At 39.2% G+C, this 13,542-nt stretch overlaps 1 protein-coding gene across 3 annotated transcripts in view; it reads right to left on the minus strand.

The window, feature by feature from the left end:
• Nucleotides 1–875: 875 nt before the first annotated feature.
• LOC127583991 (lamin-L(III)-like) overlaps nt 876–13,542 on the minus strand; it is a 61,083-nt gene continuing 48,416 nt past the window's right edge. For all 3 annotated transcript variants that reach the window (XM_052040468.1, XM_052040467.1, XM_052040466.1), the window contains exon 11: nt 876–2,294. In XM_052040468.1, coding sequence (XP_051896428.1) covers nt 2,278–2,294 — 17 coding nt within the window. In that variant the 3' untranslated portion in view covers nt 876–2,277. The remainder of the gene's footprint in view (nt 2,295–13,542) is intronic.

Below are 13,542 nucleotides of genomic sequence, written 5' to 3' on the forward strand. Positions count from 1 at the left end.
TCAACTAAGCTACCCACCTCCAACTTACTGATGGATGTGATTTGTCAGGAAGTACTGTTTTCTCTATTTTGTTTCAGTCTGAGGAGCTCCTTGTGGGGGAAACTGAACAGATGTTGAGGTCAAATTATATGCTGAAAATTAAAAATTTGGGAAGGAGTGCAAAAACAAAATGAATGAAGACAAAAGATCCAAGTTGAGTTGTGAAGAACCCTAACGTAACCTCAAACCCACTGCAGGACTATAAACCTGATCTAATTAGATAGGAATATGAGAATGTGAATCTTAGAACAAGAAACTAAATCCAAAAATGGGGGAAAATGAATTGGTGCTGATGTGCAGGTCACTGTAATAGGCAAATGAACCACCGTGTTCCCTTGCCCACTCACTCACCCAACACTCCCTCCCTAAAATTTTCCCATTATTCCATTGCATTCTTTGCTATTTACACTCATGTCTGCAGTCTCCAATTCCCAGGAGTATCCCAAGATCCCGACACATTGCTGTAAAATTGAGGTTCTCTTTACACGTGTAGGCCTCGGCATGCTGCAGATTCATCAGATATTTTGTATGAAGTCTTGTCACTGGGTTTAAATTATACCCTGTAGAATCAATATCCATGGGAAATTTAGGGCCTTAAGAAAAAGAATGTAATTATGGCAAGATGTAGATCAAATCTCTAAATCAGTTTGAGCTTGGAATACAATCTCAAAAGGGGCATGCAGAACTGGCATTTGCAAGAAAGACCCGTCCACTCAAAGTGGTAATGATCAGCAATATAGTTAAAGCAATGAGGTGTACTTGTCCCCACTAAATTTGAGGTACACATGTATATAGGCTAACGTGTGTACACAGGATAACAAATAGAACAAATCTGCACAACTGCAAAGATATTTATTTATAGTTTTAAATTTCAAGTCAGCATTTTCTCATAAATGGCAGTCAGGTGTTGAATACACCATAAAAATGTAATTGATATGATTTATTCTTAGAAATAAAATTATCAAAATATTAGATTCTAACCTTAAATCAGAATAGCAGTAAAAACAGATTTATACAACCAAGGTTCTCTTTCACTTGTATTTGGGAGGAAGGCAAGGGGCAAAGAAGAAAAAGAAAGTAAAGTTCCAAAGAGTAAACAGACAAGCAAACAAATTTAAGAACTAGATGAAAATGAAACACTTGCACTTACACATTTATCCCCACCGATAAATGAAACAGGCTAAGTGGAGGTCTCATCGAATTGTATTCTGCCTCTGACATTGACTTCAATGGAATGGATCTCAGAGATAAAGAACACTGAGCTGGCACTACCATACAATGATTATTAGCACTACAGACAAAGTAGTAACTTCTAGCCAAGCAGCATTAAAAAAAAATTATTGCAATAAATTTTGATAATATTGAGAGATAAATAATTTAACAGAAGAATGTGTAGCACACATCTAAAGCAACTTCTAAATGTCCCAAACAAAAATGAAATTACTGAGACAAAACAAGCTTAAAGGCTGCTTCTATTAAATGTTAAGAATTTCTGCATAATTTCTCCAGAGTTTATCATGTTTCTGTTAAAGCAATTAACATTTTATTACACATGTGTATCGTTTTCATTTATACAGATGCCTAAATGAATCAAGTAAAGAAAACTCAGCAGTATTTCAACAAAACTCTACTAGGCAATGGGAGCTCATTAAAGAAAACATCTTGCTGAAGGGGCATTTACTCGGAGAGATTCATTTCTCTAGTTTCTGAACTGAAAAGATTGACAGTTTATATTAAGCAGAAACAATTTAGATTGAAGTTGCAGGGTTGGCTCTTCTCCAAGCCTGTACTGTAATTGAATCAGCTTTGGATTATGAAGTTTCAAATCAAGGTATCCAAAACACACTGCTGTTATCTTCTATAAGAAATGAGTGCTCTTCAAAACTAAGAACAGGAGTGTAAATTAAGTAATTTTTTTTTTGAAGTGAAACATTTAACAATAGTAGCCGACTCAATTAATGAGTTCTTGTCGTTTCAAAAAGTATGTTAAAAACAATGGATGTTTATAATTGTATGGCACTGAATCAACAGAAACCATTTGATGACAAGTTTATTTCACTTAAAGAGCCACTCCTAATGAGCAGTTTCTAAAATCAAATGCATTCTTTCTGAAACAAATATTTCAATATTCCAAGTACATATTACATTCAATAATCATTAAAAAAAAGATGTATCACAATTATATTCATCTTCTGAAGGACTTCTCTCTGACATTACATTATAGCACACCCTGGATCTTCATTCCCAGCATGTCTCTGGAAATCAAACAGAGAGTTTTCATTCAGTAAACAGAATGGATTCAGTGAAGAAGTTTTTCAGTCATTCAGCTGGTAAGGGTGGTATCTAACAGCCAACACTGCAGACCATGAAACACCAGGTTCAATTTCTGGATTGCTGTGAGTTAGCTGATCTCAATCACAGTGGAACTATATTGTCAATTAATCCCAGTACCACTAATTAGCAAGGGAGGGAGTGGAAATCAGCCAAACATTCAGCTTTTGGTGCCCCCTGCTGGAAGTGTGCAAACTACCCATAACACCATATTTACTCTTACCCCGATAAAGCTAAAACGATGCTTAGTGGTTTGCAGGTCTCATACAGGTGAGATCATAGAACACGGGTCACATTAAACAGGAGCAAATAAGTAAAATGAAATGAAATCAAATTTTAACTGTTAATTTTATTTAACTTTAAAAAGTATCACTGCTGTCCTCATTTGCATTAAGCCCAAATTCCTCATTACACACAATATTACAAATGCATTTTGAATTGCCTTTTTTTAAATGATAAGAATTTATTATCACTTGAAAATTGCATGCTTTTATAAATCCTTTGTTGGAACCGTAATGTTTATTTGTGATTGAACTATAATTAGAAATCTTTCAGATTCAGGAAACATTAAAATTACTTACCTCAGAGGAATTTACCACAAATTTGACTTCAACCATATGCCCCTTCCACTGAGTAATCACCAAACTTCAATTAATGCAGACTGTGATCTCACCTCATTCAGATTACTGCATTATAATTTAGAGAAGCATTTTTATCCAAACTAAATGTTCTAAAATGATTTTTATACATTTTCCTTCAATCTAATGCTATTTATTGCTATTTATACAGTAAAACTAAACTGCAAAAATCACTCTTCAGAGGTAATAACTTGACAAGCACAAACTGGTCAGCATTTTGCTTAATGACAAAAAATGCATGTTGGCAGATATATGGAACTCCAAGTACAGTTCCAAATCAAAAAAATGTTTCTTTCTCCTTTTTGTATCTTGTGTGCCACATTAGGAAAATAATATGAGGAGGTGAGATTTCAAGATAAACTTCTATGGAACATAATGATAGGAGAAGAACACAAGTGGAGAATAGTTTTGCATCAGCAACCATAGACCGATTCCTGCCTTGCACATTAAATTATATTGAACAGATTGGGACTGAATCAGAAAATGCATCTATTTGTATGGAGCTTATTATAACAACATAAGAAATAGGAGTAGACCTTTGAGCCTGCTCTGCCATTCAATGAGAATATGGCTGATTTTCTCCCTCTGTGCCATTTTCCTGCACTATCTTCACTTAATTCCCTTAATGTCCGGAACTCATTCCATCTCCATTTTAAATGAACTCAGCAATAGAGCCTCCCCATCCCTCTGGAGAAGAGAATTATAAACATTCACTATTCACTGAGTGGAAAAAAAAATTCCCTTATCTGAGACTCTTACTCTGAAAGTATGACCTCTAGTTCTAGGTGTCTCAGCAAGGGAAACATCCACCCAGTCAAGCCCTGTAATTTTTTTCAGTTTCAATGAGATCTCTTATCATTCTTTGAAGCTCTAGAGAATGGAGGCTTCATCCACTCGATCTCTTATAGCAAACTCACCATCTCTGGAATCAATTAAGCGAATCTCCACTGAACTCCCTCTAATGACAAGCACATCCTTTCTTAGATAAAGAGACAAAGATTGCGCACAACACTCCAGGTGTATTTTCATCAAAGCCCTACACAACTGCAATATAGCATCCTCACTCCTGTATTCAAATCCATTCATCACAAAGAATGACATCGCATTTGCCTTCCTAATCACATGATGGACCTGCATGCTCGCTTTCATTGACTCGTCTACAAGGACACCCAGGTCTCTTTGAACAGCAACACTACCCAAATCTCTCATCTCCTAATACCACTCCCTCATTCTAACCTCATTAACTAACCCCCTGAATGGCACCGGTTTCCCTGTATCTATCCCACCCATCAGGTCTTTAAAGAACTCCAATGGATTAGACAAATATGACTTTCTTTTCATAAATCCATGCCCACTCTGCTCAATCCTATTATTCTTCTATATTCTGTCCTGTTATGATATCCTTCATTGTATATTCCAGCACTAATGACAATAGGCTAACACATCTGTGGTTCCCTGAATTCTCCCCCTCCTTCCTTTCTTAAATAGTGGGATGACGTTTGCTACCCTCCAGCCCACAGAAACAATTCCAAAATTTATAGAATATTGGAATAACCAGTGCACCCACGATCTCAATAGTCACCTCTTGTAAAACCCTGGGATTTATCGGCTTTCAACCTCACTAACATTTGTAGGACTATTTTTCAATTAATACTCATTCCTTTCAGTTCCTCAAGCTCTTCATGTTCTCAGTGCTTGACTATTTCTGTCAGGGCTTTTTTTGTGAAGAAAATTATAATTTAATTTCTTTGCCATTTCTTTATTCCTTTGTCTGTGGAGGGCCCACTCTTGCCCTCATTAGCATTTTCCTTTTTACATCTCTGTTGAAGTTCTAACAGTCCATTTTTAAGCTTTTCACCAGTCAACTCCCATTTTCTATCTTGCTATTTGATTAAGTCAAATTCTGGGTCCTCCTTTCCTGAGCTCCAAAATGCTCCCATTACTCAGAATTACAGCAATTTTAGGCAATTCTATAAGCCTCTTCCTTTCATTTAATGTCATCTTCAATTAATTTGTGGAATTTTGTTTTTTTTGCAATCTATGTATTATTTCTTTAAATGCTTGCCATTGGCAGTCCACTGTCAAACAGTTCAATACAATTTCCAAATCACCACCAACAACTCTTCCTTCATACCTACATAGTTTCCTTTATTTAGGTTTAAGACTCCAGTTTCAGAATGAGCTACATAGTTTAGTATGATAGTCACTCTTCCCTTTGCAATAACAATTAATTCTTTCTTATTGCACAAAACAAGATTTAATATAATTTTTTCCCTGGTTTGTTCTTCAATATACAGATCTGAAAAACATCTCATATATTCCATGAATGTATCCTCCATCTTATTACTGCTAATTTGACTGGTCTGCTCCATATGTAAAGTCCCCCATGATAACCCATTACATGCATCTCTGATTTCTTTATTTATGCCAAACCCAATATTACAACTACTATTTGATGGCCTTTAGATCCCTTTAACAATGTCCCTTTGCTATTTCTTAGCTAGATCCAAATCGATTCTAATTCTGTTATGATCTTCCTAGCCAAGATCATTTCTTACCACAGCACTGATCTCCTCCCTTAAAATTATGCTACACAATCTCCTTTATTTTTGCCCGTTCTTTCTAACTGTTAACTATCTTTGAACATTTAGCTCCTATCTTTGATCATCCTGAACCATATTTCTGTAATGGAAATCAGATCTTTCCATTTACTTTAATTTGTGCCTTTAATTTAGCTAACTTATTGCGAATGATGCAAGCATTTAGAGACAGCATGTTGATATTTTAGCAAGTTTTCGTAATTAGACTTTGTTTGCTGCCTTCCTTTGTTTCTGTTGCCTGTTTATTTTGCTTACTATTTTTCTCACTTTCAGTTCCTGCTTTGTTTTGTTCTTCATGAATTTCCCTCGAGGTCCCCATTCCCCTGCCAAAATTGCTTTAAACCCTCCCCAATAGATCTAGTAACCAACCACTTTCCTCACCAAAGGACATTGGTCCTCTCCATAGTGACATGTAACCTATTCAATTTGTACAGGTGCCACCTGTCCCCAAAATAGTTCTAAAGCCCTCTCTCTTGCATCATTTCTCGAGCCAAGCAATTTTTTTTGCTCTTTCCTCCTATTTCTGTACATTAGTATTTGGCAGTGGACACTAAAATCTGCTGCCTTTGAGGTCCTGAATTTTAACTTCTTTCGTAGCTTCTTTCCTACTACAGGATCTCATCCCTTTCTCTATCTACATCATTGGCACAATATGGACCACAGTCTATAGCTCTTCACCCTCCCTTCTCAGTATACTCTGCAGCCATTCAGTGACATTCTTGACCCTGGCACCAGAAGTGCAACGTACCACACTGGAGTCACATCCATGGCCACTAAAACTCCCATGCGGCCAACTATTAAATCTCCCTTTCAGTATCACTCTCTCACTCCTCTTCCTACCTTCAGCCTCTCAGGGGCTACCATAATCCTGGCTCTGACTGCACTCCTCTCTCCAATCCAAACCCCTGCCTCTCCCCGCCACCCCATCACAGCAGTTAGCATAACGCTATTACAGTGGCAACGATAGGGGTTCAATTCCCTTCATTGCCTGTAAGGAATTTGGACATTCTCCCCGTGTCTGTGTGGGTTTCCTCCCACATTCCAAAGATGTATGGGTTAGTAGGTTAACATGGGTTTAAGTGGGCGGAGCAGGCTCGTTGGGCCTGTTACCGCTGTATAAATAAAGTTTAAACATTATTCAAAAATCTGTTAGTGAGTGAGAGTTTCTCAGGGAACTCCTGGATCACCTGTTGGCTCCTCCTCGTCTGCCTGGCAGTCACCCATCCTCTTGAACTGTAATGTGACCACCCCTCTAGACATCCATGAAACAAAAAAGACAGATGGATAGCTATGCAGAAATAGAATGTGAAACTGTTACAATATGATGCTTGATAGAACGGTGGGTGGAGTCTTGTTTGAAAACAGAAGCTACAATAAAGGTAAAGGGTCAAAACAGCGTAGAGACGTGAAAGTAATTCCTTTAATACAAAGAAAGATAATTTGGCTCCAAAGCAAGATGGCGCCGGAATGGGGTGACTCATTGCAAGTTGCTCTCTGCAGATCTACTCATTACTTTTACCATAATTGTTCTACTCTTTTAAATTTAAATTCTATGTACCTGCAATGCACTTCCCTGTAGCTGTGACACTTTACTCTGTATTCTGTTATTGTTTTTACCCTGTACTACCTCAATGCACTGTGTAATTAATTGATCTGTACCAATGGTATGTAAGACAAGTTGTTCACTGTACCTTGGTACGTGAATAATAAACCAATACCAATCTGAAATGATAATTACCATGAATATATAAAATTTATAAATACCCAGAATTATTATTCTTATTTCACAACAACTGTGATCATTTAAGCTGATTAAAAGATGATCTTTCATCCCAATTACAAATTCTTGGACTCATTGAAACTGTAAATGACAAGTAGATAGAAGGGTGGCAATTAGGGATAATGAAAGTGATTTATGCACAGAGAAGATGCAGCAGAAATACTAAATTAGTACTTTGTATTGTGCTTTATCAAGGGAGTGGACACTGTCAAAAAGCTCAGGAGAAGGGGAAGTAATAGGGGAGCAAAGGTTATGGACGGGATGAAAATTGAAAAGGAGGTGGTGCAAGATTGGTTGGTTATAGTTAAAAGCAAACCAATCTCAGTAATATGGAATGTATCCTCGGTTGCATAGGGAGCTGGGACCAGAGGATGCAGGAAGCCTTTCCGTAATCTCCCAATCCTCACTAGGTACAGTGGAGAGGCCAGATGACAGGCAAATGCAACACCTTTTTCAAAGAAAGGATATGATAGGCAACTACAGGCCTGTCAATTTAACTTCAGTTGTTGGGAAGCTTTTTTTTTAAAGAAACAATAGTTAAGGAAACATGGAGGAACATTTGAGCTGTGAAAGGAGAGGCAGCATGTTAAAAAGATTTTGTTAAATTAAAGAGATTTTGTTCAAGAAATTCGTTGAAGAGAAATACGTTCGATTAATTTTTTGATGAGATCAAGAGTAAATATTGTCTGTGCAGAATTTTACAAAGCATCTGACGAAACCCCACACAGAAGCCTGGTTGAGGGCCTTGGAAATGAAGGCCAGCAGCAGCCTGGAGAGGAAATTGGCTTAAAAGGCCGGAAGTCAAGAATGGCTTCAACAACAGCTTATTCCCATAGCAACCCTGGCCTCAGCCTCAAATACTCCCCCCAGCCACCCACCTTTGTCCTAACCATCCCTCCCCAACCCTCTCTGCAATTTAGCACTAACTTGTTTTCTCTCTTTCCCAGTTCTGATGAAGAGTCTTTGACCTGAGACATTAACTCCCTTGCTCTTTCCACGGATGCTGCCCGACCTGTTGAGCTTTTCCAGCATTTTAAGTCTTTATTTCAGATTTCTGGCATCTTCAGCTTTTATTTTTACCTTCAGTGGTAAATGGCTGTTTTCCAGAATGGAAAATAGTAGCCAAGTGACATCCCCAGTGTAAGGACAATCACTCATTTTAATATACATCAATGACTTAGATATGGGTGTGCATGAGGAAATTTCCAAGGTTGCCCAAGCTTGGATATATCACAAACAGTGAGGAGGATAGTTTAAACTGCAAAAGGACTTGAGCAGGCTGACTGAATAGGCAGCCAAGTGCCAGATGAAATTTAATATAATGATGCATGAAGTAATACATTTTGGCAGAAAGAATAAGGAAATGAAACAACACAGTTCTATAGGCAAGTAAGAACAGAAGATGCACATGTGTATAAACTCTTGAAAGTGGCAGGGCATGTGCAGAGAGTGGGTAATATAGCAAGTGGGATCCTGGAATTCATAAATGGAGACATTAGGTACAAAGTTATTTCAAACCTGTACAGCACACTGGATAGGCTATGATTGGTGTATTCCATTCTAGTCTGGTCAACTTAACAAAGAAAGCAAAAAGTTGTAAAGAAGGCAAGAAAATAATTACCAGAATGGATGAGGGACTTCAGCTACAAAGTTCGACCAGAGAAGTTGGGGTTGTTTGCTTTGGAGAAAAATGAGAGAGGATATTTGATAGAGGTGAAAGGAAAAATGCAGGAAAGATGTTCCTATTGGCAGATGAGTCAATGACCAGGCATCTTGGATTTATAGTTTTAGACAGAGAAGCCAAGTGAGAATGAGGAAAATCTTATTAAAATCAGAGTGCAGTCATGATCTGGAATTCACTTGCCAGGGAATGTGCGATTTAAATTAACCCTTCATAAATGAAGTAGATAGTCATTTGAATGAGAATTTGCAGGTGTATGGAGAACAATGGGATTGCACTACTAGGAGCTGCCATGGACTCAAGGGGCTGAATGGTCTCCTCCTCTGCAACAGTGGTTCTACAAATGGAAGATTTGTTTTAAAAAAAATTTAAAGATATTTCTTTGAAAAAATTCCCAGAATGAAGAACAGTACAAAGAATAAAAGGGTAATACGAGTTTTACTTTGAATTAAGTTATACTTTTCACACATTTAAGATTTCACAAGTGTTTCGAAACCAAGGAAATACTTTTAAAACATTGTAATGCAGGCCACTCCTGAAGCCAATTTTTGCACAGTAAAGTTTCAGAGACAGCAATGAGAAACGTCCAGGTACAATTCCAGTAATGCTCACTCTGGAGGAATGTTGGCAAAGAGACCAGGTAAACTTCCCACAACATTTTAAAATAATGACAAAATATCTTTGCAGGTCTGGACCAGATCTCTAATATCTCAACTAAAGAGACGGGACCTCTGACTAACCTGAACCCACACGGTCCCACTATGAGGGAAGTGTGTCAATACTCAGCCAAGGAAGAATGGCAACAAGGATGGACTAGAAGTGTTAATGGAAGGAAGGGGAGTGAGGAAGAGTTCTGAGATCCTGGAAAGAATGAACTAAGAGCAATGACAATGAAACTTATCTCAATCTCAACATATTACCAACACAAGACAACTTGTCATCATTCACGTGAATAATAAGCTAATTTTTTCCTTCAGGATCTGGAATTCCATGATATAAACCACTTTCATCATTTGGAAGACATAATAGGGACTTGCTGGAGTCCAGATCCCTGAGCAGCCAGCAAACATGCAGGGATTGAATAAAACAAGATGCCAGAATGGCAGATTGTTCTTTGCCAAGATCATCAGAACTAGAATTGAAAGAGAAATGACTCAAAAAACATCACTGTTGTCCTCAGAAGGGAAAAGAAATGGGCCATGTTATACAAACTATTACAAAATGAAATCAGATTTCTGAATAAACTCCTTCACCTAACTCGTAGTCTAAACATAAAAATGTGGCAGAATCTATTGAATGGGATGTTTATACAACTGGTGAACAGGACATCATGCAACATGAATCCATCATTTGTTATTAGTTGGCTTTACTCATTATATAACCATGTCTTCCCTCTGCCATTTGTATTATTTCCACCATTAACTGCAGCCGCAGCAGGATTGCCAGAAATAATTCAGAATGTGTGCACATACTAGATCAGCTTCCTTATTTAATCACCACTGGCATGATTCACACTTCATTTACCTTCTGATTCAAAGGTGAGAATGTTACTTCCAAGCCAAGAAGCCAAGGCTGAGCAGCAACAAGAAATCCAGAGAGTGAATTAGATTTTCACCCTCCCCCCACTTCCCCTTCCCAAAAAATTCTTAACGTTTTATGAATTTCAGATTAAATTTGGCGCAGCTTACACCATGCACAAAGCTCGACTACTGAGCTGTCTTCGCTGAGTTTGCTCATTTGAACGGGTTTGGTAGAAGGGGCATCCGAGATTGGTTCCAGCACTCTGTGTAAAGTCCTGCAGGTGACTGTGATCACAATTGGTATCCAAGACCCCCAGTTTCCTGGTGTGCATGGATCCAGTCTTCCTACCAGACCCAACAATGGAGAATATTTGTTTACGGTGAGATTTCACAAATGAAGTCTGTGGAACTTGGAACCAAAAAATCATGAATTCATATTTCGGAACTTAATTAGATTACTACACTGGCGTCTCTGTAGGGTTGTCAATGCATGACTATATAATAAGGTAGAAAATTATACTCTGGCAATTAAATCTTTGGCTTAGATTTTAACTTCCCATTGTGCTGGGGCCAAAGACAGGGGTAGAGAGGGATGGGCACCAAATAGTGAGCCGATTCAAAATTGCATGCAATGTGGTTGTGAGAGTTGCTTTATCCCAGTCACTGGGTTATTATTTCTGGATTTGCTGATCAATAACTGGGCTCAATAGACACAATGATGTTCAATACAGATCTAATCCCAGTAGTTAAAGGGACATTCCAAACAGGATACAGAGTCAAGGATTACAGAGCCTACACAGGAGGGGATGCCAGGAGCTACAAGGATCTTCAAGGACCTCAGATTCCCTGCCAATGGAAGAAATGAGTCGTTTCAAAGGTGGAGTGGCTACAGATAGACACATAGGTGAGGAAAGTGGTCCCTAGCACATCGAGTTACATCGTGATGTGCTTTTGACTCCAACATGTTACATTCACTCAAACCCATCAGTTTACATCATATGTGCATCCTTTCCTTTCTGGGGACACACCTTCACACACCTCCAACTATGCAGCCACCAGTGAAATTCAACTTCATTTATTTGCATTGCTCTGCCTCAGTCACTATTGCATTGGTTTTACATCCATCCCATGCCTGTACTTGTACGTTCTCACTTGTTTGTTCTCTTTGCAGAAGACAGCAGAGAGCTTTAAAAAGAAGTGATCTTGAAGAGTCGTAGAGAGATACAGCTTGGAAACAGCCCTTTCAGCCTACTAAGTCCTCGCCTACCATTAACCACCCACTTACACCAATCCTTTATTAATACCAATTTTTATTCTCCCCTCATTCTCAACTCCCCCCAGATTCTACACACTATGGGAAATTAACAGTGCCCAACTAATCTACCAACCTTCACACCTTTGGGATCTGGAAGGAAACCAGAACACCCGTAGGAAACTTACAATGGAGAGGAAGAACATGCAAGCTCCACACAGACAGCACCCAAGCCTCTGGTGCTGTAAAGCATTGACTCTACTACTTGTGCCACCCTTGGAGATCACTCAGCTGGCACTTGCAGAGGATGCAGAGATAATCGATATGACCAATATCATAAGTGTTGGAGATGGAGATCTCATTGTCTCTGGCAAAAGAATTCTCTCTCATCCAAGTACACTGCCTAACACACTCAAGACTTGACACCGGCAGTGAAGGACAATTTGTGACATGCACAATACTAATTAGCTTCACTTTCCGTCTTCTGCAGGAACTTTGCTCCTTGGTCAAGTCACGAGATAGTGTGATGATGAATCCTTGGAGGAGGAGGGCACTCGGTCAGAGGATGCATCGTCGTACGACTCCACACATACCGATTTAGACTCTTAAAACTTTGAATGAACTGGTAAGATACAGTTAGCCTGCCACTTGGTAAAACACACATGGCAGTAAACAGTGCAGCTGCTGGAGAACTGAGGAACTTTGGAAACCCCTGGTCTGAAAGGGCAGGATCGTTCAAACTCTGTCATACTTGGGGGTCATCAAGAAACGGGACTCTAGAGCAGTGGTAAGGAATGTGCAAGGTGAACACAGGCAAAATGCTGATTGAAGTGTTCCTGCTTCTCACCTGTTACCCCATATACTGTCTGATGTCCCACTGGCAATGTCTGCCCCTGTGCTGGTGGCGTGGTGCTTGGAGCTTAAAAACCACAGAGGAACTCGGCCAAGACTGAGTCAGCTGCATAGGAGGGACCTATGCAGATTGCTTCTGCCTTTATGGAAGACACAACGGAAAATCCCTACACTAAGCGAGAGTGAACCTTTGCAACAGCACAATGGTGTGTACATAGGTGACTTGTACAAAAATTAAATGTGGGTTTTAAATATGAAGTTGGTTATTGCAACAAACAAGATGCTGGAGGAACTCAGTGGGTCAGGCAGCATCTGTGGAGGGAAATGGACGGTCAATGTTTTGGGTCGAGATCCTTCACCCTTACTTATTGACTTCACTTCCTGCCTGGTTGTCAATTGACAAGTTTGCCTGGCGAGGAAATAGGAGACAACAAATCAATGCTGGCAACAGCTCGATTTGATTTGACATAAGGGAGCAAGACCGAGGTTTTGATCTTGTCAGATAGGCGAATTCTGATGCCAAACTGAACCACACACTGATGGGGAATCCCATGCAGCACAGTACAGGCAGGATTCCTTGGATACTCCCCTCATCACCAACTTCCTCCTCCTCTTGCAGGGAGTCTATAACGGTTAAACTGCTATTGGACTTTGCTGCTTGGTTTCCTCATTACAATCATCAAAGGACATACCCCTTGTCCGCAAACAGCCAGCGCGGGTCAGCAATATAGGTCAGGGATAGTAGATAAATGAAGTCGGGAGAGAGAACCTCGTGGTTACATATCATCTGGATATTAAATGGAGTGGATGACTTTAAAAATTGCCAAACACCAGGATGATCTAAGGTGC

Source organism: Pristis pectinata, chromosome 28, assembly GCF_009764475.1.
Source record: "Pristis pectinata isolate sPriPec2 chromosome 28, sPriPec2.1.pri, whole genome shotgun sequence".
Taxonomy (NCBI): Eukaryota; Metazoa; Chordata; class Chondrichthyes; order Rhinopristiformes; family Pristidae; genus Pristis; species Pristis pectinata.